At 43.5% G+C, this 25,142-nt stretch overlaps 1 protein-coding gene across 3 annotated transcripts in view; it reads left to right on the top strand.

Moving 5' to 3' along the window:
• The first annotated feature begins 7,204 nt into the window (after positions 1-7,204).
• Positions 7,205-25,142, top strand: part of LOC147418985 (uncharacterized) — a 39,941-nt gene continuing 22,003 nt past the window's right edge. The window contains exon 1 of one of the 3 annotated variants that reach the window (XM_086505986.1): positions 7,205-7,481. In XM_086505986.1, the coding sequence (XP_086362112.1) occupies positions 7,406-7,481 (76 nt within the window). In that variant the 5' untranslated portion in view covers positions 7,205-7,405. The remainder of the gene's footprint in view (positions 7,482-25,142) is intronic. The other 2 variants (XM_086505987.1, XM_086505988.1) reach the window with 2 other exon arrangements.

Genomic DNA, 25,142 nt, shown 5'->3' with positions numbered 1-25,142 from the left:
CTCAATCAGTGGGATAATCTCTAAAGCAGTGTAGATCTAACATATGTTTGTCTATATATACTAAGCATGGTTTGCCCAAGTATATTGTGGACATATGCTTGCATCATACAAATTTTTTTAATCTATTGGTCCCGTTTTGGGTGCCTCATGCTCATCAACATGCACATCCTCTCGTTTCCTACAACTCACCCTCACCATACTAAATCATACCACATTCAAAAATATGCATCCACATGGCACAAGAATTTGATGCGTAGTATATGTTTGTCTATATATACTAAGCATGGTTTGCCCAAGTATATTGTCGACATATGCTTGCACCATACAAATTTTTTTAATCTATTGGTCCCGTTTTGGGTGCCTCATGCTCATCAACATGCACATCCTCTCGTTTCCTACAACTCACCCTCACCGTACTAAATCATACCACATTCAAAAATATGCATCCACATGGCGCAAGAATTTGATGCGTAGTTTCTTGTGTGCCAAATACCCAGCCTTGGCTAATATCTGCATCTAGAGAAAGAACTTTGTTGGAATTAGGGTTGCAAGAAAACACACACAGCTTGGAGAAGACGAAGGAAGCACAAGGCACACAACATATAGTGTATTACTTAATGTGCAATGGAAAGATAAAATAGCCCTAGAGTGATGGATGTAAACACAATGCATGGGGGATGGAACCTCCTAGTGAGGGAAAAATTCCATGGCGGTCCTAAGTGTGTTCAAACACATCACTACCATATGTATATGGTAACAAATCCCCCCTCGTAGTGATGCGGTGAACGAGAGCTGACACCTAGAGTATAGGGAAGTGACATGATCGGTCCACAAAGGGGAGTAAGCCCAAAGCTTTGCAAAAAGCTTCAAACTTCTCATGAGACAATGCCTTGTGGAAAGATATGCAAGGTTGTCCTATGTTGGCACATAAGCCAAGTTGATCTCTCCTATTAAGAGCCTCTCCTTGACATAGTGGTAATGCACCTCAATGTGCTTTGTGCAAGCATGAAAAATTGGGTTCCTTGCAACTTCCAATGCACTATGATTGTCAGTGTAGATAGTGTTGGCAGTGTCCTGTCCAACACCCAAATCAGCCATAAGGCGTCTGAGCCATACACACTCAATCGTAGCTGTGAAGACTGCCCTGTACTCATCCTCACAAGTGGAAGTGGCCACAGTAGGTTGCTTCTTGCTCAACTATGATATGCATGAACTGTCGAGCATTAAACACTCGAGTGTCAAAACAACCATCCCAATCTCAGTTTGGAAAAGCATGTAAATTTAGCGGCAACGATCCCCTCTTGGGATAAAACAAGCCAAGATGTAAAGTGCCACTCAAGTAGCAAAAAATCCTCTTGACCGCCTTCCAATGCTTAGACCTTGGGCTATGCATGAATCTGCTGACCTATGAGATTGCAAACTGAATATCTAGCCTCGTGTTGCATACATAAATAAGGTAGCCAATAACAGTTTGGTAAAGAGTGACATCGGTAGGATCACCAGCATCATGAAGACTCAATTTTAAACCTATTTCCATGGGAGTGGCAATAGGTTTGCAATCCTCAAGTCAAAACTTACATAGCAATGTCTCTATGTAACCTATCTGAAACAAGGCAATACCACCATCACATTGCTTAAACTATATACCCAAGTAATGATGCAACAACCCCAAGTATTTCATTTTGAAAGAAACACTCAAATCAACCTTAAATTTAGCAATATGTCTCTCATTTGGTCTAGTGTTCAGTAAATCATCCACATAGAGAACCAGAATAATAACTACATCACCCTCATGCTTTACGTACAATGTGATTTTTGTTGGACTATTTACGAAAGCCTCATTTGACCAAATGAGTGTCAACCTTCTCATACCAAGCACAAGAAGATTGCTTCAACCCATACAAAGCTTTCTTTTGCACACTTTATCCTCTTGTCCTTTCTTGACAAAACCGCGAGGCTACGTTACATAAACTTCCTCAAATATGTCACCATTCAAGAAAGCAGTAACAATGTTTGATTGATGTACATCCCAACCAAAATGAGCTGCCAATGCACATAGAAAACGCACAGTAGTCATACAACAAGTAGGAGCAAAAGTCTCTTCACAATCTATGCCTTTTTTATGTGCATAACCCTTTGCAACAAGTCAAGCCTTATAGCGATCAATCTCACATCCGGCTAGGGTTTCAACTTGTAAACCCACTTCGTACCAATGGCCTTTTTCCCAGGAGGCAAAACCACATAAAGTCCACATGTCATTTTCTATAAGTGCATCATATTTTAATTGCATGGCAGCCATCCAATTTTTTGAATTCTGTGCTTCATCAAAAGATAGAGGTTCCTCAACATCATGTAAGCTAGACACAACCAAAGCATAATAATTTGATGCATAAGATGCATGACGAGAGCCTGAACGAGTGTGACTAGACAAAGGTGCATCCAATGTACTGTCACGTAATGTATGCACCAGCCATTTTGGCATACCTCTAGCCTGCTCATTTTCAGCCCTTTCCTCATCAAGTACATCATGTACATCTGCATCAGTAATAGGCTAATCTGTAACATTTTTAGAAACCCCCATGGGATGTACATTTTTCTCATTGGAACTTCCACCACTGAAAAGAGGCAACAAAGTGTCATAAATGTCCTACGAGGTTACATTACGATCTCTTAGTACATGACAACAAGGGCTGAACAAAAACTTCCACAAACACAACATCCCATGAGACCAAGATACGCTTTTTTTGTGGATGATACAACCTATAACCTTTGCTTTCAGCACTATAACCAACAAAAATACATTTGATAACCTTATCATCCAATTTCTTGCACTATGTTTGTGGCACCAAAGACTATGCCAAACAGCCAAAAACACGCCTGTGCTCAATAGAAGGGGCTTTCTATCATGATTCATATGGAGTACTAGACTCTAAAGCTTTCGTAGGACACATGTTAAGTACATAAGTGGCACACATGATGGCCTCAAACTAAAACAAATGCGGCAAAGTTTGACTTTTGACCATACATCGTGCCATTTTTGTAAGTGACCTATTTTTCCTCCCAGCAACACCATTTTGTTGAGGCGTATAAGGCACTGTACATTGGTTTTTTATCCCACAACTAACCAGAAATGCATTAGATTCATGAGACATATACTCCCCCCCTTGATCTGAACGGAGGGTGCTCATAGTACATTTCGAGACATAGCCAGAAATTGTTTGAAGCGCATAAACAATTCGAACTTCGCCTTAAGCGGATGCGCCCATGCATGCCTGGAGTAATCATCAATGAAAGTCACGAAGTAAAAATAATTGCCCAAGGACGGAGTTTGCATGGGCCCACAAACATCACTTTGCACAAGCTGCAACCTGCATGTGGCCCTAACTGAACCATCCTTTGGAAACTTCGAACGCTGCATCTTACCCAAAATACAGCCTTCACAAACATGTTTGACAGGTGCTTCAAGAAGTGGCAAAGAAGCAACCATATCATATTTCGGCAAACGTAGGAAGCTAGCAAAATTCAGATGGCCAAAACGTGCATGCCAAAGTTTTTCATCTGAAACAACCTTTGAATCCACAACAACATTTGCAAAATTCTGGCCACACTTGTCATATAAAGTGAGCTTATACAACCCACGACATCAAATGCCAGATGCAACAATTTCATCACCAAAACTGAGATCATGTACTGTACATCTATCATCCACAAATTTGAGTACAAGACTAAGTTTAGAAAGTGAAGATACAAGAAAAAGATTCTTCTTGATTCCATGTACATACAATGCATCAACAAATGTGAAGGAACTGCCATTCACAGCAATTAGCACAATCTTTCCAACTCCCTTAACGGGATAAAAGGCATTGTTGGCACAAGTGACTGAATTTCCATGAGGGACACCTCGACAGAGGTAAACAAGTCACAATGTGAGGTAATGTGCTTTGTAGCACCACTGTCAAAATACCACACTTGAATTTGCAACAACTGACATGCATGCATCATGGACAGAAAGATCATAAGTTCATTGCATCAACATCAACATCACAATCTCCTTTCACTAAAGACTCAACAATAACTGCACTTGTATTGGACCCTGTAGTTGATACAACCTCTTTATTCTTAGCCTCTTTTGCCTTCAATTTTGGACACTACTTAATCAAGTGATCATTAGCTTTACAATAATGGCAACGCATCTACTTTCTGCCCTTATCCAAACGAATTGCTGCCAACAGAAGCATTAGGAACATGTGATTTACCACTCGTAGAAGAACCATGAGAATTGGCTACATTGTTGTTACCACCTTTTCTTTATGTATTAATAAAGGCTTGCTCATATGCACGCTGTCTAGTCTTGTTTTTTTCTAGGAAGTGACTCTTGCAACAACAATGTGCATAATACGTCAAACTTGACAACTTCTGGATTTCCTTGGGTCATAAGTCTCCAAGTACTAACATCAGTCTGGTAAGAATCTGGCAAAGTATCAAGAATAGTTTGCACAAGGGAACTGTCAGAAATGACTTTGCCCGCAGAAATAAGTTGCTCATTGATATCCTTGACACTAGAAAGGAAAGTGTCCATATCATCTTCCTCATGCATAATCTTCAACTCCAGCTCTTTACGCAGCAATGCTTTTGCCTCATTGCAACCTGCATAAAGACCAACCAGAAAATCCCAAGCCTGTTTTGCAGATTTCAGTGAATGAATGTGAGGAGTAAAAGTGTGCTTCACAAACAATGCAATCAATGCATGAGCTTGTGCATCTTTTACATCCCAACAAGCTCGTTCAGTCGTAGGCAAAACAGCTCTAGCAGCAGCAATCCTACCACCAAAACCTGCAACATCCTCAACATCACCTACATCCTCAAAACCAGGACATACATCAATGCCCCGCACAATCTTCCAAATGCCCTTTGACACTAGAACATGTTGCATCATATAAGCCCACATAGGGTAGTTGTCCCCATCCAATCTATCCTCGATAGTAAACATCTTGAACACATATGTGTTGTTGTCATTCATGGTAAATGCTGCACCCGATGTGAAAACTGCCCAAAAATAGGAGAAACAAAGCGAGAACAACACATGCTATATAGCACAAACCGTAGAAGACTATAAGGAACCTGCTATATAGAAAATGGCACTGACAAAACTCTGCACAAAATGACAAAATAGCTTATGCAGTATTGCTTGTAGTGAAAAGGAAGGTCGAAATGAGTCTGAATCAAAAATCTGAGCAGACTAAGCTCTACGAATACACCAAAAATATTTGTTGACCTGTGAACGCTCGCCAAAGCTCACAAAAATCGGAGAAAGTGAGTAGGCGTGTGTTGACAACTAAACCCAGGAGGATGCAACATGCTCTGATACCAATTGTTAGAATTAGGGTTGCAAGAAAACACACACAACCTGGAGAAGATGAAGGAAGATCAATGCATACAATAGAGAGTATATTACTTAATGTGCAATGGAAAGATCAGATAACCCTAGAGTGATGGGTGTATATACAATGCACGGGGGAAAAAACCTCCTAGTGAGGGAAAAAAAGCCCCGACGGTCGTAAGTGTGTTCACACACATCACTACCACATGTATATGGTAACAATACCTGGCATTTGCTGAAAACAACCCAGAGATTGCTTGCCACAACCATGTTGGGCAATTAATGTGCCCCAGGAGACCACATTTTGGCCATATTCGCCATACATGTTGAATAAAGCACCACAAGCAATACATGTTTTTTCAATAGCCCTTGCACAATGTTGCAGGCCTTGAAGAGCAAGCATGTGTGATTGCATCTGGAAAGAGGCCTTCATGTAACATTTGCTGAAAATAGACCAGAGTGTCCTTGCCACATCCATGGTGGGCATATCCTGCTCCAACTAAATCAGCAGGCACTATGCATGTGGAGAGGACAACATTAGACAACATCAATGCCAGATGCCGTGCTACAATAAGTATAGAACCAAAGAATACTCCTGCTACAATTGCCTACAAGAGCTACGTGCACTATTAGAGCGCAAGCCATGCTGCTAGCGATAAGGATCGAAAAACAATAAACAATACCTCTAATATCACTGCTGTCATCATCAATAACACTATAGCCCATACTAGTAGTACTATAAGCACATCCTCTGCTACCTCAATGTGCAAGTCAACAAGATTGGCTAATTACAGTGATGAAGACGAGGACAATGACTCGGACGGTTCTTGTGGTGGCAGAGCCAGTCGACTCTCATAGTAGTTGGCCTTCTTACAACGCAAGGGTCTCAAGGCCATCTCTTTGAATTGTGCAGGGTCTCTCTCTGTAGGCTTGCCCTGTCAACATGCTATGCAAAGTGCTATAAACTTAGAGGAGGGGCTGATCAAGCTGGCTACCGAAACAAGCAAGTTGGGGTGAGAGACCCACGCCACATTTGGCATACATATTGACCAAGGCACTGACAAGCACAACATGTTTCTCCAACAATGGCTTCTATGAATGAGTGTTTTTTTTGTGTTGTACGTTTGGTGTTTGTAGCTCTAGTCATCATGTCATCATTTGATATACAAATCGATGCGAGGTCGATGCACTACGTGCATGCATGCTTGTGCCTAAAGATCAAAGTATGCATGCACTATGTGCATGCATGCTTGTGCCTAAAGATCAAAATTGAAAAAGATCATGAAAATCCAAAGAATATACGGGAAACACGACCGTATGCAAGTATGTCTGAGAGGTGGCACTGTCCTCACCCATTTATATAATACGTAGGGATGTGACTTTCCCCCGTCTGTCCTTTTTTGTACCTCGGTGTCAGAGTTGAAATATGCTCATCTCTAGTGTCAGAGGATGTCTTTTTTTGTCAAATTTTGTTCAATGCAAGACTTGTATATCTTTGATGTATGCTGAAATCAAACTCAAGCTATGTTAATTTTACTTTTGTTTTGCTACGTTGATGGATGGCAGGTATGTTTGTAACAACAAAAGACACTTCTCTCAGAAGCATGATAACATCACATGATGAGAACTAGCTATCCCTAGGCACTTCTCTCAAAAGCATTCCATTTATCATATACTTGACAATTATCTCATGCCTTGTGCAATCCTCAAATGTGATCACTTCACCAACCTCTTTACCAAAGTCTTTAGCAACCCTCTGGGCTACATACATTGCTGCCACTCTTTGAGGTTGTGTGCTCAAACGTGATCACTTGACCAACCTCTCTACCAAGCCTATAACCAGCTAAAGAGAGGATGGGAGCTCATGCGACCAGGCTCTAAGAGACTCTTTTTGAAATTCGTGAGCATTCTTGGCATGCTTCCTCAATGTTATGTTCTCTACCAAGCCTGACTGTTTTATACTGGTAAGACTTGGTGGTTCGCCAAAATGTCTTGACGATCGTCCACAAGGTCAGTCCAGTGGCAATGCCGGGATCCTCTCCCAAACCCAAGGACTGCAATGAGAGCTGCAATGACCGCTATGGCGTCCTCGATATTCCCTGTAAGTGCAAATGTTCGCAGAGAGAGAAGAAGAAGAAGAGAATTTTAACGTCGTAGGAAACTATCCCAGAGAGAGAGAGAGAGAGAGAGAGAGAGAGAGAGAGAGAGAGTTCATGTGGACTGAAGGTCAAATGGCCGGAAAACGCCAATATACAACCTATCATGGAGTAGCAGGATCTTATGCTCATCCACTGCTTTAATTTGACCGCGTTCCCAAGTTGGCGGCGGGTCAACTTGGGAGAGACTAGCCGGTCGAAGGGAAGCATGTCTATGCTCAGCCTAGGGATGTGGAGAGTTGTAGGATGTGGTACATTGATGGTTGTGAGACAGCCGTGAGCTAACCTCCCTCCCTCTAGGAAGTTGCTAGACATATGTGGTGTCCAATAGCAACTCTCTCTTGGCATTCCGTAAGATCTCCTCGACTTGTTGTTTACTCTTGGCCATCTCGAGAGTAGACCCTTCGTAGGTTGTCGCGGATAGTCGATCCTCAACTATGTATTACATACATAGACTTGGTATATCTGACATAGTTACACCAGAACGCCAAAATGAGGGGCTGGGATGCCAGAACAGCCCGCGCCCCAATGAAAAACTTGTGAAGTTATTCCAGTGTTTTTTGCGTTTTTTGACCATTTGGAAGGCCGTTTTTGACCTTGTTAAGCCGTTCGAACGGTCAAGGGCTGTTTTTGTTAAAGACTTTTTGGACCATTTTAGCTGTTTTGAGCGTTTGGGCTGTCCTTTCCTCCACAAGCCTGATTGAGCCCTATACAATGCTCCAATTTTTTTCTTCCCAAGGTTGTGCTTAAGGCTGAAGATTTAAGCTTCCAAGGTCCATCACATCTTAGGCCTTAGCCCTAAGCATTGAGCCTTCCATCCTATCTAGTCTCAACTCTCTCTCTCTCTCTCTCTCTTATATATATATCTCGGTCAAGGGCTGTTTTGGTTAAGACTTTTTGGACCATTATATATATATATATATATATATATATATATATATATATATATATATATATATATATATCTATATATCTATATCGGTCAAGGGCTGTTTTGGTTAAGACTTTTTGGACCATTTTAGCTGTTTTGAGTGTTTGGGCTGTTCTTTCCTCCACAAGCCTGATTGAGCCCTATACAATGCTCCGATTTTTTTCTTCCCAAGCTTGTGCTCAAGGCTGAAGAGTTAAGCTTCCAAGGTCCATCACATCTTAGGCTTAGCCCTAAGCATTGAGCCTTCCATCCTATTTAGTCTCAACTCTCTCTCTCTCTCTCTCTCTCTCTCTCTCTCTCTCTCTCTCCCCTTCCTTAAATTCTATACTTCTCCTCTATATCTCTCAAGATTCCTTCTCCCCGTCCATTTTTATCACTCAATCCCTTCCTATTTTCCTCCATGCTCTCCTCTCTTATCTTTCAAGAGTCAATCCCTCTCCTCCATCTCTCTCTCTCTCTCTCTCTCTCTCTCTCTCTCCCCCTCACCATTTCCCTCCCCCATGATCCTTCATTGTGGGGTCCTCTTCCCATGCTGCTAGTAGCCATAACAAGGTGAGAGGAACTGCCAGCTCCAATTTGGACATGGTGGGATGAGTTACACTCATAGCTGTTGTCTGCTTCTGTAGGGATTCTCACTCATGGTCATGCAACCTTTGCTTAGTACAAGCGGAAAACATGTGCAGGCTTAGCTATGTCATGAGGACGACATCTAATACTTTTTTGAGACTGAATCTTTGAGTACGAGAGGAGATTTTTAAAACGGTGTCCGTGCATGAATCTATGTAATGGAGTGGCAACACGTGATAGGTAGTTAAGTACTAGTGCATTGGCACTCAAGGAAGGTGTTGGCTGATGTGGTAGTGACATGGCAGTTGTCGACGTGGCAATCGACCCAGAGAATATAGCATGCCTAGAATATGACTCTTGAGCTTTGATAAGCTGATGAACCTTAACACTCTCAAGAACCTCCGCATAGGTTTGACTAATAAGATTAGCATTAAGCAATCAACATCATAGTTACAAGGAATGACTATTTTTAGATCTCCGTTCCCCGTTGCCATTCCCCGTTTCGGGTAACTATGATCGACGTAGTATAGTGAGATTGAAAAGGTCGACCAAAAGGGGCCTCGTAAGGAGCACGAGCAATTGCACTAGAGTATGTATCATTCAAGATAGTTGATATTGTGCTTATTCTTTCTATATTATGTGGTGCATACATGCCAGAGGTTTGGAGGTCATCTATTTGGTTTTCCCGCCATGATCTCGTGAGCGAGGGCTTCTTTTTGGCTGTGCCCGACCTTGTGAGGCTTTTCTAGAGTCTAGGCGTCATGGGGGAGTTTTCCTAGATTTTGTTTGGTGTGCTTGGGTGCCCTATTTTCATGTTCTTGATCCTTCGTATTCCCATTTATTTGACAAAGGTTACTGAGATGTGGGTCGGGCATTACTGTTATGTTCCCGTATAGGGAAAGGGGGGGGGGGGATCCCATTCTGGTAGTGTATGTTGGGTTAAAGGCTTAAATAACCCCTTTTTGTATATTTTTATACTTTGTCCAGGTTCAGTATTGGACACATTTTTAAAGGTCACTTATAATAAAAGTGGGAAAACCAAAAACTCACTTATTGAGTTTTCCTCAAAAACGTGAGCCCTCTCTTCTGCTAGCGCTTCCTCTCTTGCTGGCCTTCGCCTTCCCTCTCTGCACACACACTGCACTTCCTCGCGTGCTCTTTCAGTTGCACACACCGCCGCGCGCTCATCAACTAGTATCAGAGCTTGATTAGGGTTTGCTCCTAAACCTGCAAACGCTAAATTTCAGCCAAGAAGGTCAACTTTCACGCGAGATTTTGCAATTTCGTCGCCAAAGGACTCGTCCCCGGACACTAGAGAGCTCCCGGTAACCAAAATTGACCTAAAACAGGTTGAAATTAGGTTAAAAACAGGAAATTACAGGTTATGACAGCAAAATACAGGTTTTGCAATGATGTATTAAGGCGTGGGAATACTTTTGCTAAGTCCCCGCTACCCGAAAACCCTGAATTTGTCAAAAAACAAGCCCTAAAACAGGTGTTTTAAGCAAATTTCAGATTTACGCGGGTTTTTGCAAGTGTTTTTTTTATGGTGCGATTACATTGGGGAAAGTGCAAATAGATGCAATCCACGCACATTTGACAAATTTTGTCGATGTATGACCATCTGTGGCTCAATTTCATGCAATTTTGATGTTACAAATTGGGGCTTTTGCGCTTACATGCTTCTAAAGGCTGTGTATTAGCCTTATGTATGTCTTCTGAGGTTAAAAACAACTAAATTTGTTGTTTTCGAGCACAAATTTGCTCGCTGAAATTTCCTGCGCATAAATTTCAAAAATTGAATTTTGTGCCCAAATCGATCTATTTTGCCCCAAATTGCTCTTGTGACCATTTGGAGCTGTAGTGCACATCTCTGTGAGGCTATACTCCCATTTTTGCGCATTTTGCCCAAAAATTCAGCGTATTATCCCTCTTATTTCGTGCAACTATGGCCTCATCTTCTTCGGATGTGAAGAACCTCTTCGAGATGGTACAGGTTTTGATCTTTGGAAAGACAGGATTCAAGGAATCCTATTTCTTAAGGATTGCGAAGGGGCACTTAAACAGGTGAAGCCATAGAATATGACGGGTGAAGTATGGGTTAGCATGAACAGGAAGGCCGTTACATACATTAAAATGGCCATGACCGATGAGACCGTCATTGATGTGAAAGGTCTCACGACTGCTTTTGATGTGTGGGAGAAGTTGAAGGGAATGTATGAAAATACAACGCTTGTCAACCAGGTGCACTTGATGCGAAAACTTGTTGGCATGCAACTAGATGAGTCCAAGAGCGCGGCAGAGCACTTGTCATTATTCACAGGTACTTTGTCGCAGTTACAAGATTCTGGCTTGCCCCCTTTTGATGATAAGCTGAAAGCTATCTTCTTGCTTATGACCTTACCTGAGTCATGGGAAACTTTGGTGGTTTCGTTGTCGAATAACCCCAATTTGACCTTTGATGGTGTTAGGGGTTCTATCTTGAATGAGGAAATCAGGAGGAAAGCAAGTGGAGAGGGAGGCAGCTCTGCCAACATGGTTAGAGGCAAGACAGAAAAGAAGAATGCTTATGCACAAAGGAGTAAGAGTAAGAGTAAAGAAAGGGGAAATGCAAGCAAAGGCAAGGGTGATGTGACTTGCTATCAATGTGGCAGGAAAGGTCACAAGAAACCCGATTGCAGGTACTATAAAGCTGAGTTAGAAAGGAAAAAGAATGGTGGAGACAAAAAGAAAGAGAAGAAGGAAGTCAAGGCAGATGCACAGGATAGCTCAAAGGACAAAGAGAAGGTCAATGTGGCTTCTAGTGTCGTGATTGAGGAGCTGTCAGATGTAGAGGACATTTTGTGTGCCACTTTGTCAGATGATGATGCTTATGACTTTGATGCCTCTAAATGTTCATTCATAGGACATGCAAATCACCAAGAGTGATCTTATTGATGCTTTGTTGACTGTCAATGATGCATTGTCCCAGACTTGGATTGTTGATTCCGGTGCTTCATTTCATGTGACTCCTATCAAGGAGTGTTTCTCTACTTTTGATGCGGGCAAGCGTGGCCATGTATACCTTGGAAACAATCATGCATGTTCCATTGAGGGTATTGGCATTGTGCATCTCTCCATAGATGACACAAATGAGCTTGTCTTGCATGATGTTCGATATGTGCCGGGAATCAAGAAGAGTCTGCTTTCTGGTGGTCAGATGGATATGCATGGTTACAGCATCTTGTTTGAGAGAGGGTCATGGAAAATGACTAAAGGCTCAAGGCTGATTGTGAAGGGCACAAAGAAAGGGACACTTTACTGCATGCATGGAAAGGCCGTGTTGGGCAAGTTTATTGCATTGGCTAAAATTAACTCTCACATGGAGTTGTGGCACAAGAGGCTTGGCCATATGAGCCAAAAGGGCCTTTCTAAGCTTTGTACTTTGAACAAGCTCGATGCTAAAGGCACAAAGCTCGACTTTTGTAATGAATGTCAATATGGCAAGCAAGTAAAGCGTTCTTATTACTCTGGTGTTTCTCTTAAATCTTGTGTGCTTGATCTTGTACATTCTGATGTATGTAGCATGCCTGCTAAGTCTATGGGAGGTGCATGTTATTTTGTCTCCTTTGTTGATGATCATTCTAGGAAAATTTGGGTTTATTTGCTTAAGTCTAAGGATGAAAGAGATTTCATGCATTTGTGACCACCCAAACAGGTAGAAAGCTAAAATGCTTGCATACAGACAATGGGGGGGAGTACACAAGTGCTGAATTTAACAAGTTTTGTGAAAATTTGGGCATTAAGAGGGAGCTTACTGTGCCATACAGCCCCTCTTCTAATGGTGTGGCTGAAAGATTCAATAGGACACTTTGTGAGAGGGTGAGATGCATGTTGTCCACATCTAATCTCTCTCATGGATTTTGGGGAGAAGCTTTGAACACTGCAGTGCATATATGCAATCAATCCCCTCACATGTCTTTGAAAGGTGACATCCCTGAAGAGGTTTGGTCTGGCAAGCTTGCTTCATATGATCACTTACGCATTTTTGGTTGCGAAGCTTTTGTGCATGTTAGGCCTGAGTTGAGGAGTAAACTAGATGCGAAGTCCATTAAAGGCCTCTTCATGGGATATGGTGAAGAAGGCGAAATGGGCTACAGGATTTGGTTACCTCAGCTCAAAAGGATTGTACGCAGCCGGGATGTTGTTTTTAATGAGGCAAGGCTGCTTCAAAACAATTGTGCCTCAATGCATGACCATAAAAGGGTGAAATTTCAGCATGACCAGCCATCTGTTAGGCCTATTTTTGACCCTCAAGATGCACCACAAATGGCTGAAAATGTAGATGATCCAGTGGTGTTTGAGCCAGATGATGTTGGACAGTAAATTGAGGCTCCTGAAAGGCATTTGCAGCCAAGAAACAATACTGAAAATGGTGTTGAAAATGATGTACAGCAGCCCATTGTTGATGATGTTGTAGTGCCACCTGATGTAAACCCATTGCCGGATAATGTGGATCATTGGGTGAGGCGGTCTACTCGTCAAAGACGGCCTGTGAGTCGATATGACCCCTCTTTGCATTACATTATGTTGACAGATGAGGGAGAGCCTCTTACGTATAAAGAGGCAAAGACATGTGAGCACAATGACAAGTGGGAGCTTGCTATGCAGGAAGAGATTAAAGCTTTGCATGCTAATCATACTTGGGATTTGGTTGAATTGCCCAAAGGAAGGAAGGCTATTCCTAACAAATGGGTGTATAAAATCAAAACTGTTGATGCAAAACCCAAGTATAAGGCAAGGCTTGTGGCAAAGGGATATGTTCAAACCAAGGGCATAGACTTTCAGGAAGTGTTCTCTCCTGTTGTGAAGATGACCACGTTGCGTGTATTGTTTGCCATTGTGGCCGCTCTTGATTTGGAAATGGACCAAATGGATGTACATACCGCTTTCTTGCATGGTGATGTGGAAGAAGAGCTTTACATGAAGTAACCCGAGGGTTTTGTTGTTCCTGGCAAGGAACATTTGGTATGTATGCTCAATAGAAGCTTGTATGGGCTGAAACAATCATGTAGATAGTGGTACAAGAAGTTTGATCGCTTCATGCTTAAACATGGTTACAAAAGAAGCCATGCAGACCATTGTTTGTATACCAAACGTGATGAGGATGGCAGTCCGATCATTCTTGTGCTCTATGTAGACGATATGTTGATAGCTGCAAAGAAAAGAAGCACTGTAGATGCTCTTAAAGGGCAGCTGAAATCTGCGTTTTCAATGAAAGACCTTGGGGCAGCTGAACATATACTTGGAGTGCGTGTTACACGGCAAAGAGACAAGCGCCTATTGTATTTGTCGCAAGAAAAGTACATTGAAAAGGTGCTGGACAGATTTAACATGGCTAAAGCAAAGCCTCTTGGTGTGCCATTACAGCCATATGTTAAAATCTCCAAGGATGATTGTCCCAAGTCAAAGGAAGAAGCCAATGACATGCAAAGTGTGCCTTATGCTTCAGCTTGTGGTTCACTTATGTATGCTATGGTTGCTACTAGGCCTGACATAGCCTATGCAGTGGGAGTTGTGAGCCGGTTTATGGCTAATCCAGGCAGGTTGCATTGGGATGCAGTGAAGTTCATTATGAGGTACTTGAAAGGTACTAAAAACAAATGCCTCTGCTATGGTAAAGGACCAATGGAGTTGAAGGGATTTTGTGACTCTGATATGGCTGGTGATGTGGATACACGGAAATCCACAAGTGGCTATGTATTTACTTTTGCGGGAGGTGCTGTTTCATGGTGTTCTAGATTGCAAAAGATTGTTGCATTGTCTACTACAGAGGCTGAATATATTTCAGCCATTGAGGCTTCCAAAGAAGCTATTTGGTTAGCACGCCTATGCAGTGAGTTTGGCTTGCCTGCCAAGGTACCTATGCTTGGTTGTGATAGCCATAGTGCTATATGTCTGGCAAAGAACGCCATGTTTCATGCACGCACAAAGCATATTGATGTGCGGTATCACTTCATACGAGAAGTGCTTGAGGATGGCCTTATTACAGTGGTTAAGGTCCATACATCACAAAATCCAGCCGATGCTCTCACTAAGTGCTTACCCAAAGCACAACATCATCTATGCATAGAGACGGTGGGAGTCACGTAGCTTAAAGGCGCCATTTATGCCTTTAAGTGGGAGGTTGTTGAGTTAAAGGCCTAAATAACCCCTTTTTGTATATTTTTATACTTTGTCCAGGTTCATATTGAACCTGGACACATTTTTTAAAAGTCACTTATAATAAAAGTGGGAAAATCCAAAACTCACTTATTGAGTTTTCCCCAAAAACGTGAGCCCTCTCTCTTTTGCTAGCGCTTCCTCTCCTGTTGGCCTTCGCCTCCCCTCTTTGCACACACACTGCACTTCCTCGCGTGCTCTTTCACTCGCACACACCGCCGCGCACTCATCAGTGTATCCTTCTAGTCTCTCGTGTGATGGTAGGGTTTGCCTTTGCGGGGCTTCAATGCAAGTTAGTACCCTCAATACAAGCACCAAGTGTTTGTAGCACCTCAACATGCTAGCGTTTTCTTCATCAGCACCTTGGCGTTTTCATCAGCATGATCAGCCAGCCAGCGTTTTTCACCGGACCAGCCCTACAGTAGCAGATCAGCCCGCAGCACAGAATCAGCCCTAGCGTTAGTAAGTTCAGCCTTAAAGCAGTGTTTTCTAGTTTTCAGCCATGGCCTCGTTGTCAAATCGTAGATCCAAGCAAGATCAATCCTAGCGTTTTCAGTTTTCAGCCTTTAGCCTCGCAGATCCAAGCATCTACCACAAGATCCTGTTAGCATCTCAACATCTAGGACCATTGTATGAGCATTTGTGCAATCTAAAGCAAATGCTTCTCTAGCGATAGTCTCTTCTGTCTCTAGTCTATTGTACATCTCTCACATGAAGTAAAAGGAACTCTCATGCAGTAAAAGGAACCTTGAGTACGCACTGAGCACTCATCCTGAGCATTTACCATAAATCACTTCCGCTGCACATTACATTGGTATCATAGCTCTTTGGTAGTGTTCGATATCATCTGAGTGTCCTTGCCCTAAACTTATTAGCCACTCCTACCATTAGTCCATCACGTATCGGACGGGCTGCCGTCTTCATCGCTCTGTCTTAAGAGCCACTAAGCCATAAAGAGCCACACAATTTTTATTAATTTTTTGCTTTTTGAAGACTGTAAGTAGCCCAAGACCACTCGGGCGTGTTGATCTCTCTAATCTGTGTTTTTGAAGAGTGACATGTAACCCAAAAAAGAAGGGCTCGCTCATCTTGAGCATTTACCATAAATCACTTGCGCTGCACATTACGTTGGTATCATAGCTCTTTGGTAGTGTTCGATATCATCTGAGTGTCCTTGCCCTAAACTTATTAGCCACTCCTACCATTAGTCCATCGCGTATCGGACGGGCTGCCGTCTTCATTGCTCTGTCTTAAGAGCCACTAAGCCATAAAGAGCCACACAATTTTTATTAATTTTTTGCTTGTTGAAGACTGTAAGTAACCCAAGACCACTCGGGCGTGTTGATCTCTCTAATCTGTGTTTTTGAAGAGTGACATGTAACCCAAAAAAGAAGGGCTTGTCCAGCCGCCCCTTGTTCCTCTTTTCCACTCATTGAGAGCGGACCTTGCACATTGCAGCAAGCCAATCGACGTGAGGTGGGAAAAAGCAAGCGCAAGGCCGCCAAGGGGTGCACCCTCAGGAAGGAGTTGTACTTGGGTAAGAGAAGCCTTCTTAGACGCAGTTTGCAAGCAATAACAAGTACCAAGTACCAAGAACCCCAAGTATCCTCGATACCCTAAGTACCCAAGTACCCCAATATTCAATGCATGGTCATCACCTGAAGCGGAATGAATACTTTGCGTGAAGATGATGAGTCTGAAGTTAGAGAAGATGTCCCTACACCATGAGGACCATCGAATCCTCCTTTGTCTCCATGCATGCCATAGATTGCACCAAATTCTATGGGGGCTTTGGTAAAGTCCACGATGGAGATGATACGTCACGTGTACATCTAACCCTATCTGTGTGTGGACAAGCTACTTCATGACAGGGTTCAGTTAGCGTAGCTTAGGAAGTGTTCTGGCACTTTTGTGAGTCTGTTCGCAGACCGTGCATGTCTAGGTACTTAGAGTAGATGCATATTCTCTGGTTGCACACAACATGGTCATCAGATTACTATCAGAATCCATCAGGAGCATTTTTACAGTGCATAGATCTATTTTTCCTATTTTAGCCATTTTTCACTTATTATTAATAAGTGACTTTGTTTGCAAACTGGGTAGGGCAATTTGACCAAGCAGGTATATAAGAAAAGCTAGCGCTAGTGTTTTTTGGTAGAAGAGGCAGCAGGGACCAAGTGTCCAACAGAGCACCTTCTCAGTAAGACTCCCCAACAGGCTACCTAGCGTTTTCAGTCACCAAAAAGACCAGCGTTTTTCTTTAGATGCAGATCAGCCTTAGCGTTTTGCAGTTGCAGATCAGCTTGGCGATAGCAAATCACAGCAGTTTTCCTAGTGCTTTGCAGTAGGACAGTAGATCAGCCTAGCGTTTTTGGAACAGCAAGTCAGCCTAGCGTTTTGTAGATTCCCGCGACAGATTCAACCCTAGCTTCAACGTTTTCAGTTTTCAGCATATAGACACCGCAGAACAGCCTCCAAACCTCGTAGATCTCACCTTCCCGCAACAGATTCTCGCCGCACGGTCAGATAAACCAGCGTTTGTAGATTCAACCTGCCATTCGCAGATTTCAGCATCTGCGTTTTCAGCGCGTTGTCGTCGCATCGTCGTCACCGCCGTCGACACCGACATAGAGTCAGAATTCAGCAAATACAAGATTTGTAGATTTCAGCCCTCAGCGTTTTCAGATTTCAGCCCGTCTCGTCGCCGTCCTCATTGTCGTCGACATCGTCGGCAAGTCTTGCATTGTAGAGATTTGTGCAATCAATAGTAGACCGCTCTCGCCATAGAGAGTGGGGCCTTCGAAGGAGGATTTGACAACATTCTGGTGTCGTATTCTTCTCTCTCTATCTCTCAGTCTCAGCACCTTCATTCACAGTGTTTACCGCTTTGTTTGTGATCATTTGCACTCTCTCACTAAAGGAATGGAAGGCTCTCCCTTCCCTAAGTAAAAGGAACCCTTGAGCACAGTTCGGAGCACTCATCTTGAGTAAAGGGTTCAACATTCACTTCCGCTGCATCTTACATTGGTATCAGAGCTTTGACAGTGTTTTGTATCACTAAAGGAAAGAACCACATAATTTTTTTTGCTTGTTACGGTCGCACGTAACCTAAGTCTACTTGGGCGTGTCGATTCCTAATCGTGTTTTTGAAGAGTGACAGGAAACCCAAGAAAGAAGGGCTTGTCCAGCCTCCCCTTGTTTCTCTTTTCACTCATTGAGAGTGGACCGTGAACTTAGCGGCCGGCCAATCGACGTGAGGTGGGAAAAAGCAACCTTGGTGTGAGCGCAAGGTTGCCAAGGGGTGCGCCCGTAGGAAAGAGAAGAGCTCGGGAGAAGATCCTTCTCTAACACAGATTGCAAGCTAAAGAAGAACCTCAAGAATCTCAAGACTCAAGACCCTCAAGAACCTTAAGAACCAAGAACCACAAGAACCCAAGTTCCTCGTGAACTTAAGAACCCCAGACTTCAATGTATGGTTGTCACCCGAAGCGGAATGGATACTTTGCATGGAGGTGGCGAAGAAGAATTTTCCTCACCAGGAGGTTTTTCCGACCCTCCCCCTTTCCCATCTACGCCAAGGATTGCACCAAATCCTATGGAGGCTTTGGTCAAGACGATGATGGACATGATGATACGACAAGAAGCGCAATGTGCCGCCTTGGAGCTCGAGCGCGAAGAAAGAAAGGCAGAATTGAATCGAGAATGTGAAGAAAGAATGGTAGCATTAGAGCGTGAGCGCGAGCAAGCACGCTTGGAGGCCGAAGAAAGAAAAGCAGAATTGGATCGCGAACGCAAAAAAAGAAAGCCGACTTGGAGCGTGAGCGCGAGCAAGCGCGCTTGGCGGCCGAAGAAAAAAGGGTAGCCTCGGAGTTAGAGCGTGAGGCGCAGAGAGACCAATGCATGCAAGAGTTGGTCCTACAGGTACTCACCTCGAAACCTGAGCCGACTAAAGATGTTGGTGGTTCATCAAGTAGCAGAGACTCGAACTCCAACAACCCTGTCACAGAGAAGATCACGTTCAGTAAGTATGAGGGTAAGATGGATGCTAGTATTATTCATTCTTGGTTGCATCAATTTAATGCTTATTTTGCGACAACTAAGAAGACGGGGAATAGCAATGTTTTGACGGCAGCCATGTATCTTGCCGGTGATGCCATCAATTGGTACCACGCATGGCAAGAGGCACATTTGGCCGTGCACCTAGAGGAAGCCGACGGATACCCTCCCCTTTCCTTCAATTGGGCCGACTTCCAAGACAAGCTCAAGGCGCGGTTTATGCCACCACAGTACTTAGCACGGTTGAAAGGCGATTGGTGCAGTCTCAAGCAAAATGGTTTGCCAGTTATGTCTTTCTCTAATCGCGTTTTGCAGCTCGGTACCCAATTACGCAAATCGGATGATGAGTGCAAGGAGGCTTCATTTTCGGGTTGGACGACTATATCAGGTTTGATGTCGAAGTCCTCGACCCCGTAGATCTCAACAAGGCGGTAGCGATTGCTCTCGCACAGATGAAGCACAATAAGGGAAAGCCGAAGGAGAACAAGACTTCTCCCACTCAGACTCAGAACCCTCAGAACGGTAAGATGGTAAATCTTCTAACCAATCTTCCTCTAGTCTCTCAGAAAAGAACTCTCCAAATGAACTTAAGGGTAAAGCAAACACAATTGCTAAGCTTAAGCTCACTCCAAATGAAAAGGCAGAACAAGGAATTTTAGGAGGATACATTACGTCGAAAGAACAAAGCATTTATTCTAAGGAAGGTCGATGTTATTATTGTCACATCAAGGGTCACATAAAAAGAACATGTCCTAAGCTTGACTCTAATAAATCTAAAGAACCCACATCCTCTGTCAATGCAATAAATAAGAACACGAGTGTGACCCAAGTTTCTCATGATCCTCCCATCGATGAGTCTCTCATTAAGTGTTATGTTCATGTGAAGGGTCAGTGTTTTGTCATATTGTTTAACCCAGGCAGTATGCATGATGTGATTAGTGACTCTCTTGTCGAAAGAGCCCGCTTGGAGGTTAGCAAGACATCTCCTTTCGAGGTGTCGGGCTTCGCTCCCGGTATGGACTCTCTCATCACGCAAGAGTGCCTTGATGTTTTGTTTACTGTTCAACAAGCGTCCTTCCGCAGAAAATTTGTAGTCTCTCCTCTTTCAGGATGTGATATGCTTTTGGACATTCGATGGTTTCATGAACATAACCCTCTCATTGATTGGGCGGAAAATACGTTCACTTTCAATGCCAAAAGTGACTCTCCCATTGTCATTCGTGGAGAAGAAGTTGTTCATTTTTCATCTCTTATTTCTAATGTGCAGGCGAAGATTGAAAAGAATCAAGAGAAGGAGACTCTCTCAATCTTGTCTTCTCCAAAGCACGACACACATGATTTGCATGATAATGATGTGATTATTCACAAACATGATGATTTGCATGATAATGATGTGATTGTTCACAAGGATGATGGTTTAGTTGATACTTTGTGTAGTGAAGCTAACCTCATTGCAGATTCGATCAATCACGAAGAACCGATCTTGGCTCTTGAGTCGAGGTCCCAAGAACCCCCACAGGAAGTATTATATGTGCGCATGATTAGTCAACACGCATTGTTCGAGTATTTCATTCGTGATGATTTCCTGTATTTTAGTCACCGTCCTTACGTAATCCCTTTTCCTAGGCATGCCGTATTGTATGATAAACACGATTCACTCATGAATGAGCACGGATGTATGCGGATTACTCATGAAAAGATGAAATGTTTGCATTCAAAGAATTCACATTCCATGTCTCCTACTTGGCATGTGTCACCAGCGTGTGACTACTATCTATCCTTTTTGTTGATTTCTTTCTTATTATTTATTCATTTTCACTTTTTGGAAACACCCCTCGGGAAATCTAACTGCCCTGCATTGCATAGCTAGTGTGGAACTGTTCAGAGGGAGTCCAGGCCTGAGGGCAAGAGAGCACTAAGGTTGGACAAGGACTATGGTTAGCCAAAGTGGAGTCATTGACTAGCCAGAGTGGAATCCTTTGCTACAGAAGCTACATTTCAGTTTTGGGTGTGGCTGCAGTGTACAAAGAGGGTCAGATGACCTAGAAAGATACAATGGCAGCATCTCCTAAAATTTAGGGAACTGCTATTTTGGGACCTGAAAATGTGTTCGCGTCATTACCTCCGGAATGACAAGGGGAACATTTTATTACTCTGCCGTGACTAGGCAACCGGTCAAGATATTTTTAAGCGGCGAACCCGAAACGGGAAAATGCTTGTAAATGCGCCAAGTGGCACATTTCTGTGCACTTGCCTCTTCAAGAAGAAAGGGTGCTAAATTTTAAGCTGGGAGAGGCCTTTACTTGCATTCTGTCTCACAGGTTGAGAGCTATGGAGTGCTTCCTTTCCCTCTTATGTACAGTGCGGTGCCAAGCGTGATGCCCTGCACGCTACACACTGCCCTCTCTCTCCCCTACGAGTAGTATGTTATGCCCCACTAGGGGGCTTTTCATTTGACCAATGTACAGTTATGTGGGTTCATGCGCGATGGCCGAGGCAAGAGCCTCTTGCACAGGTACTGGATTAGCTAGCGGCTAATCCCCCGCAGGTACAGGTGATTCGGCGAGGTTTCACGTGCGAAATCTCGTCCGATTCAAAGGGCAAGTAGCCCTACAGGTGCGGGAGCTCGAGGACTTGCTACGGATGCGACCGGCACGCAAAACGGAGCCCACAACAGTGAATTACAGCCTGCTGTGTATTTTTGCAGGTTTAGGGTTTTGGCCCTAAACGGACCCTAATACCCCCAGGAGGTTCGGAGACGCAAGGGGACCGTTGTACAGGTGATCAGGCGCATTTTCGGGGCAGAAAACAGAGAATTCAGCGTGCTGTAGATTCTCGCCAGGTTTTGCAAAGTGTCCGTATGCATCGAGAAAGTCATCCAATGCGTGGGAATACTGATTGTGAGGGTCCTAGTACAGTTATGCTGCCGAAATCGGGCCAAAACAGTTGAAATTCAGCCAAGGTTGTGCGGGGCAGCTTGTAGGGAACCACAGCTTTTATTCCCTCTGCTAAAGAATAAAGAAATACCGAAAGGGGCGCCTAATTTAGGGGCCTGTCTGGTGCCGGTCTTCTCATACAGGTGCAATCTAGCAACTTGTATCCCTTTCCCCTTTGTTGTGTCTTGAAAGTATAGGTAAAGTGGGTGGCAATTAAATGGGTGAAAGCAAATAAGGTTTAAGTCTAAGGTCTACCGCCCTTTTTGGATTAAACAGGCCGGTTTCATGGTTCCATTGTCGGGATTAAATCACTTTTTCCTATAGAAGTGAGCCTTGGTCAGTTTGGGCTTGAAGACACAGGGGATCATAGACCAGACACAGGAAATTGCAATTATGGCTGACAGACCAGATGATGTGACTGAAGAGGTTTTCTCTTCGCAGGGTCAACAGACACATGAAGTGGGCGAGTCTTCAAGACCACCACAGACGGATGATGATATATTCAAGACCCAGTTGGCTACTGCTGGGGCTATGTTCACACTAGTAATGCAGAACCCGAGGTTTTTAGCCTTTCTGCAAGCTCCTCTTCTGTCTTAGCAAGTTGGGTCACTGGATCATATTCAAAAGCCTGTTAAGGTTCAAGCACAAGTGATTCATACTGTAGAGTCAATGGAAACAGCTGTACACTTGACGGAGAACATGCAGTCTCCACAACTTGTGCCTAAGGTGCAAGAACAGGTGGTTGAAATGCCAGTCTTTCAAGCTGTACCAGTTCAGCCAACCACCTTTCAGCAGCCTATAGTTGGTTCTAATGGGCAGAGAAGCAACCTACAGGCTATGCAACAAGTCTTCCCACCACCTTCAGTACACCTTGGCTATTTTGGAGGTGGATCGGTATTCCAGAGCATGGCTGGTCATGCACCTGGAAATTAGTTTTACACGCTAGGAATAGTGTTCGGGGGTGCTCAAACAATGATGCCTAACCCCATGTATGGTGTCACGGGCATGCTACCAGGGTTTCAAAGCGCTCAGGGCCAATTTGGGATGCCACAAGCAAATTTTGGTATGGCTGGAATTACAAATCAACATCCAAATATGGCATTTCCAGGTCAACTTAATAGCGGTCAAGGAACACAGATGAACCCTAACAGTGTTCCCATGTTTCAGTCACTTCCATATGACAACTTAACGCCGCTGGAGAGACCAACTCCGTACAAAGAAGGTGGCAAAGGTGTGACATTCACGACCTTTACAGGGTTTGATGATAGGAAGAAGGCTCTCTCATTCCTTCAGCAGTTTGACAAGGCCTATGCAGGGGGGAACTTTACAGAGGCTTCAAAGGTCCGCAAGGCAGCCACTTTCTTGACAGGGAATGCGGGACAATGGTGGACAACTTTATTGCTTCAAGGGCAAGCTCCGTCCACATGGATTTACTTCAAGCAGATTTTGTAGGAGCATGGCTATCTGATGACTTTGAAGCAGATGTCATGACAGAATGGCACCAGCTTAATGCTGCTACTTGCAAGAATCTGGATGACTACAATCGGAAGTTTTGGAAAGCTCTACTTCCAGTAACTTCCTATAGGTTTGTGCCATTGGCAGAACAGATTGAAAAATACTGTTGTGGCCTACCCAAAGGATTGAGATAAGTACTACACGAAGACCAAAATCACTACTTTGACGCAGCTCATCGAGGTAGCAAACACTGGCAATGGTTTGCTCAAGGGAGAAGATTGTGAATTTAATACTGGCGTCAAGGAAGGATCAGCCAAGAAAAATTCAGCGAAGAAGTACGTTCTCAATGAGGTTCCTAGAGCGACTCAGGAGCCAGCCAAAGCAGGGAAAGGCAAAGCTACGGCTGAATCAGAAAAGGGACCAACAAAGAAATGGAAAAGACCTTTTCCTCGCAAGTCGGAAGAGCAAAAGAAGGTCTTGAGGGCAGAGAACAAATGCTTTATCTGTGAGCAGCCTGGCTACATTGCTCATAATTGTCCTCAAAAGAAAAGGCCAACTGATTCTGAAGAGAAGGAGGACAGGAAAGGAAAGAGGCCCATGGCTGGTCTAGTGTCAGATATGGTGGGCGACAAGCCAAATTCAGATGCAAGTGAGCTTTGCAGAGCATGGGGAAAGGTCAGGGATCAAAGAGTGCTTATCTTCTTTGATCCAGGTGCCAAAGCCAACTTCATTTCCCCAAAATTGGCTTCAAAATTGGGAATCAGACCTGAAGAGATGGGGTATACTACAGAGGCAGGTTTGACATGTCCTGGCCATATAGAGGCTGTGACACCCATCATTGGAAAGTTGCGCCTACATATCCAGTTCTATGTAGATGCTGAAGAATTTTACATCATGCCACTGGATGGATGTGATGTGTTGCTAGGCATTCCTTGGTTGTATCGTGTACAGGGAATCATGGATGCCTACAACAAAAAGATCACTGTACAGAGCAGAGGAAAGACTCACATTCTGGATTTAAAGCTTAAAGGGGAGTCTATTCCCACTGTATCAGCTTCTGCTATTACTTCTGTAATGAAAAAGCATCTTTCTGCGTACTTGATTTTTGCACGTGAAGTGTCATATTGTGATGAATCAAATTTATTTGTGTTAGATAAAGAAAGGTCAATGTTTTTACAACAGTATAGTGACTGTTTTTCTGATTCATTACCGTCTCAATTACCGCCAGAGAGACCCGAGGACCATGCGATAGATTTGGTGCCAGGCAGTAGCCACCAAATAGGCCTCCGTACAGGGTTAGTGCTGTTAGGTGCAGCGGAATGAATGTTGTATTTTCTCAAGATTAGTGATCTTTACTGCTCAAGGTTCCTTTTAGTTCTTAGGGAAAGAGAGAGCTTTCCGTCTTGTGGAGAGTGCTATGATCATGAACAAAGTGAGTGGATTGTGCGTACAAGTGAATG

The sequence above is a fragment of the Adiantum capillus-veneris genome, chromosome 29 (genome assembly GCF_014529385.1).
Source record: "Adiantum capillus-veneris isolate H3 chromosome 29, ASM1452938v2, whole genome shotgun sequence".
NCBI classification, from domain to species: Eukaryota; Viridiplantae; Streptophyta; class Polypodiopsida; order Polypodiales; family Pteridaceae; genus Adiantum; species Adiantum capillus-veneris.
This window is presented reverse-complemented; position numbering and strand designations above follow the sequence as displayed.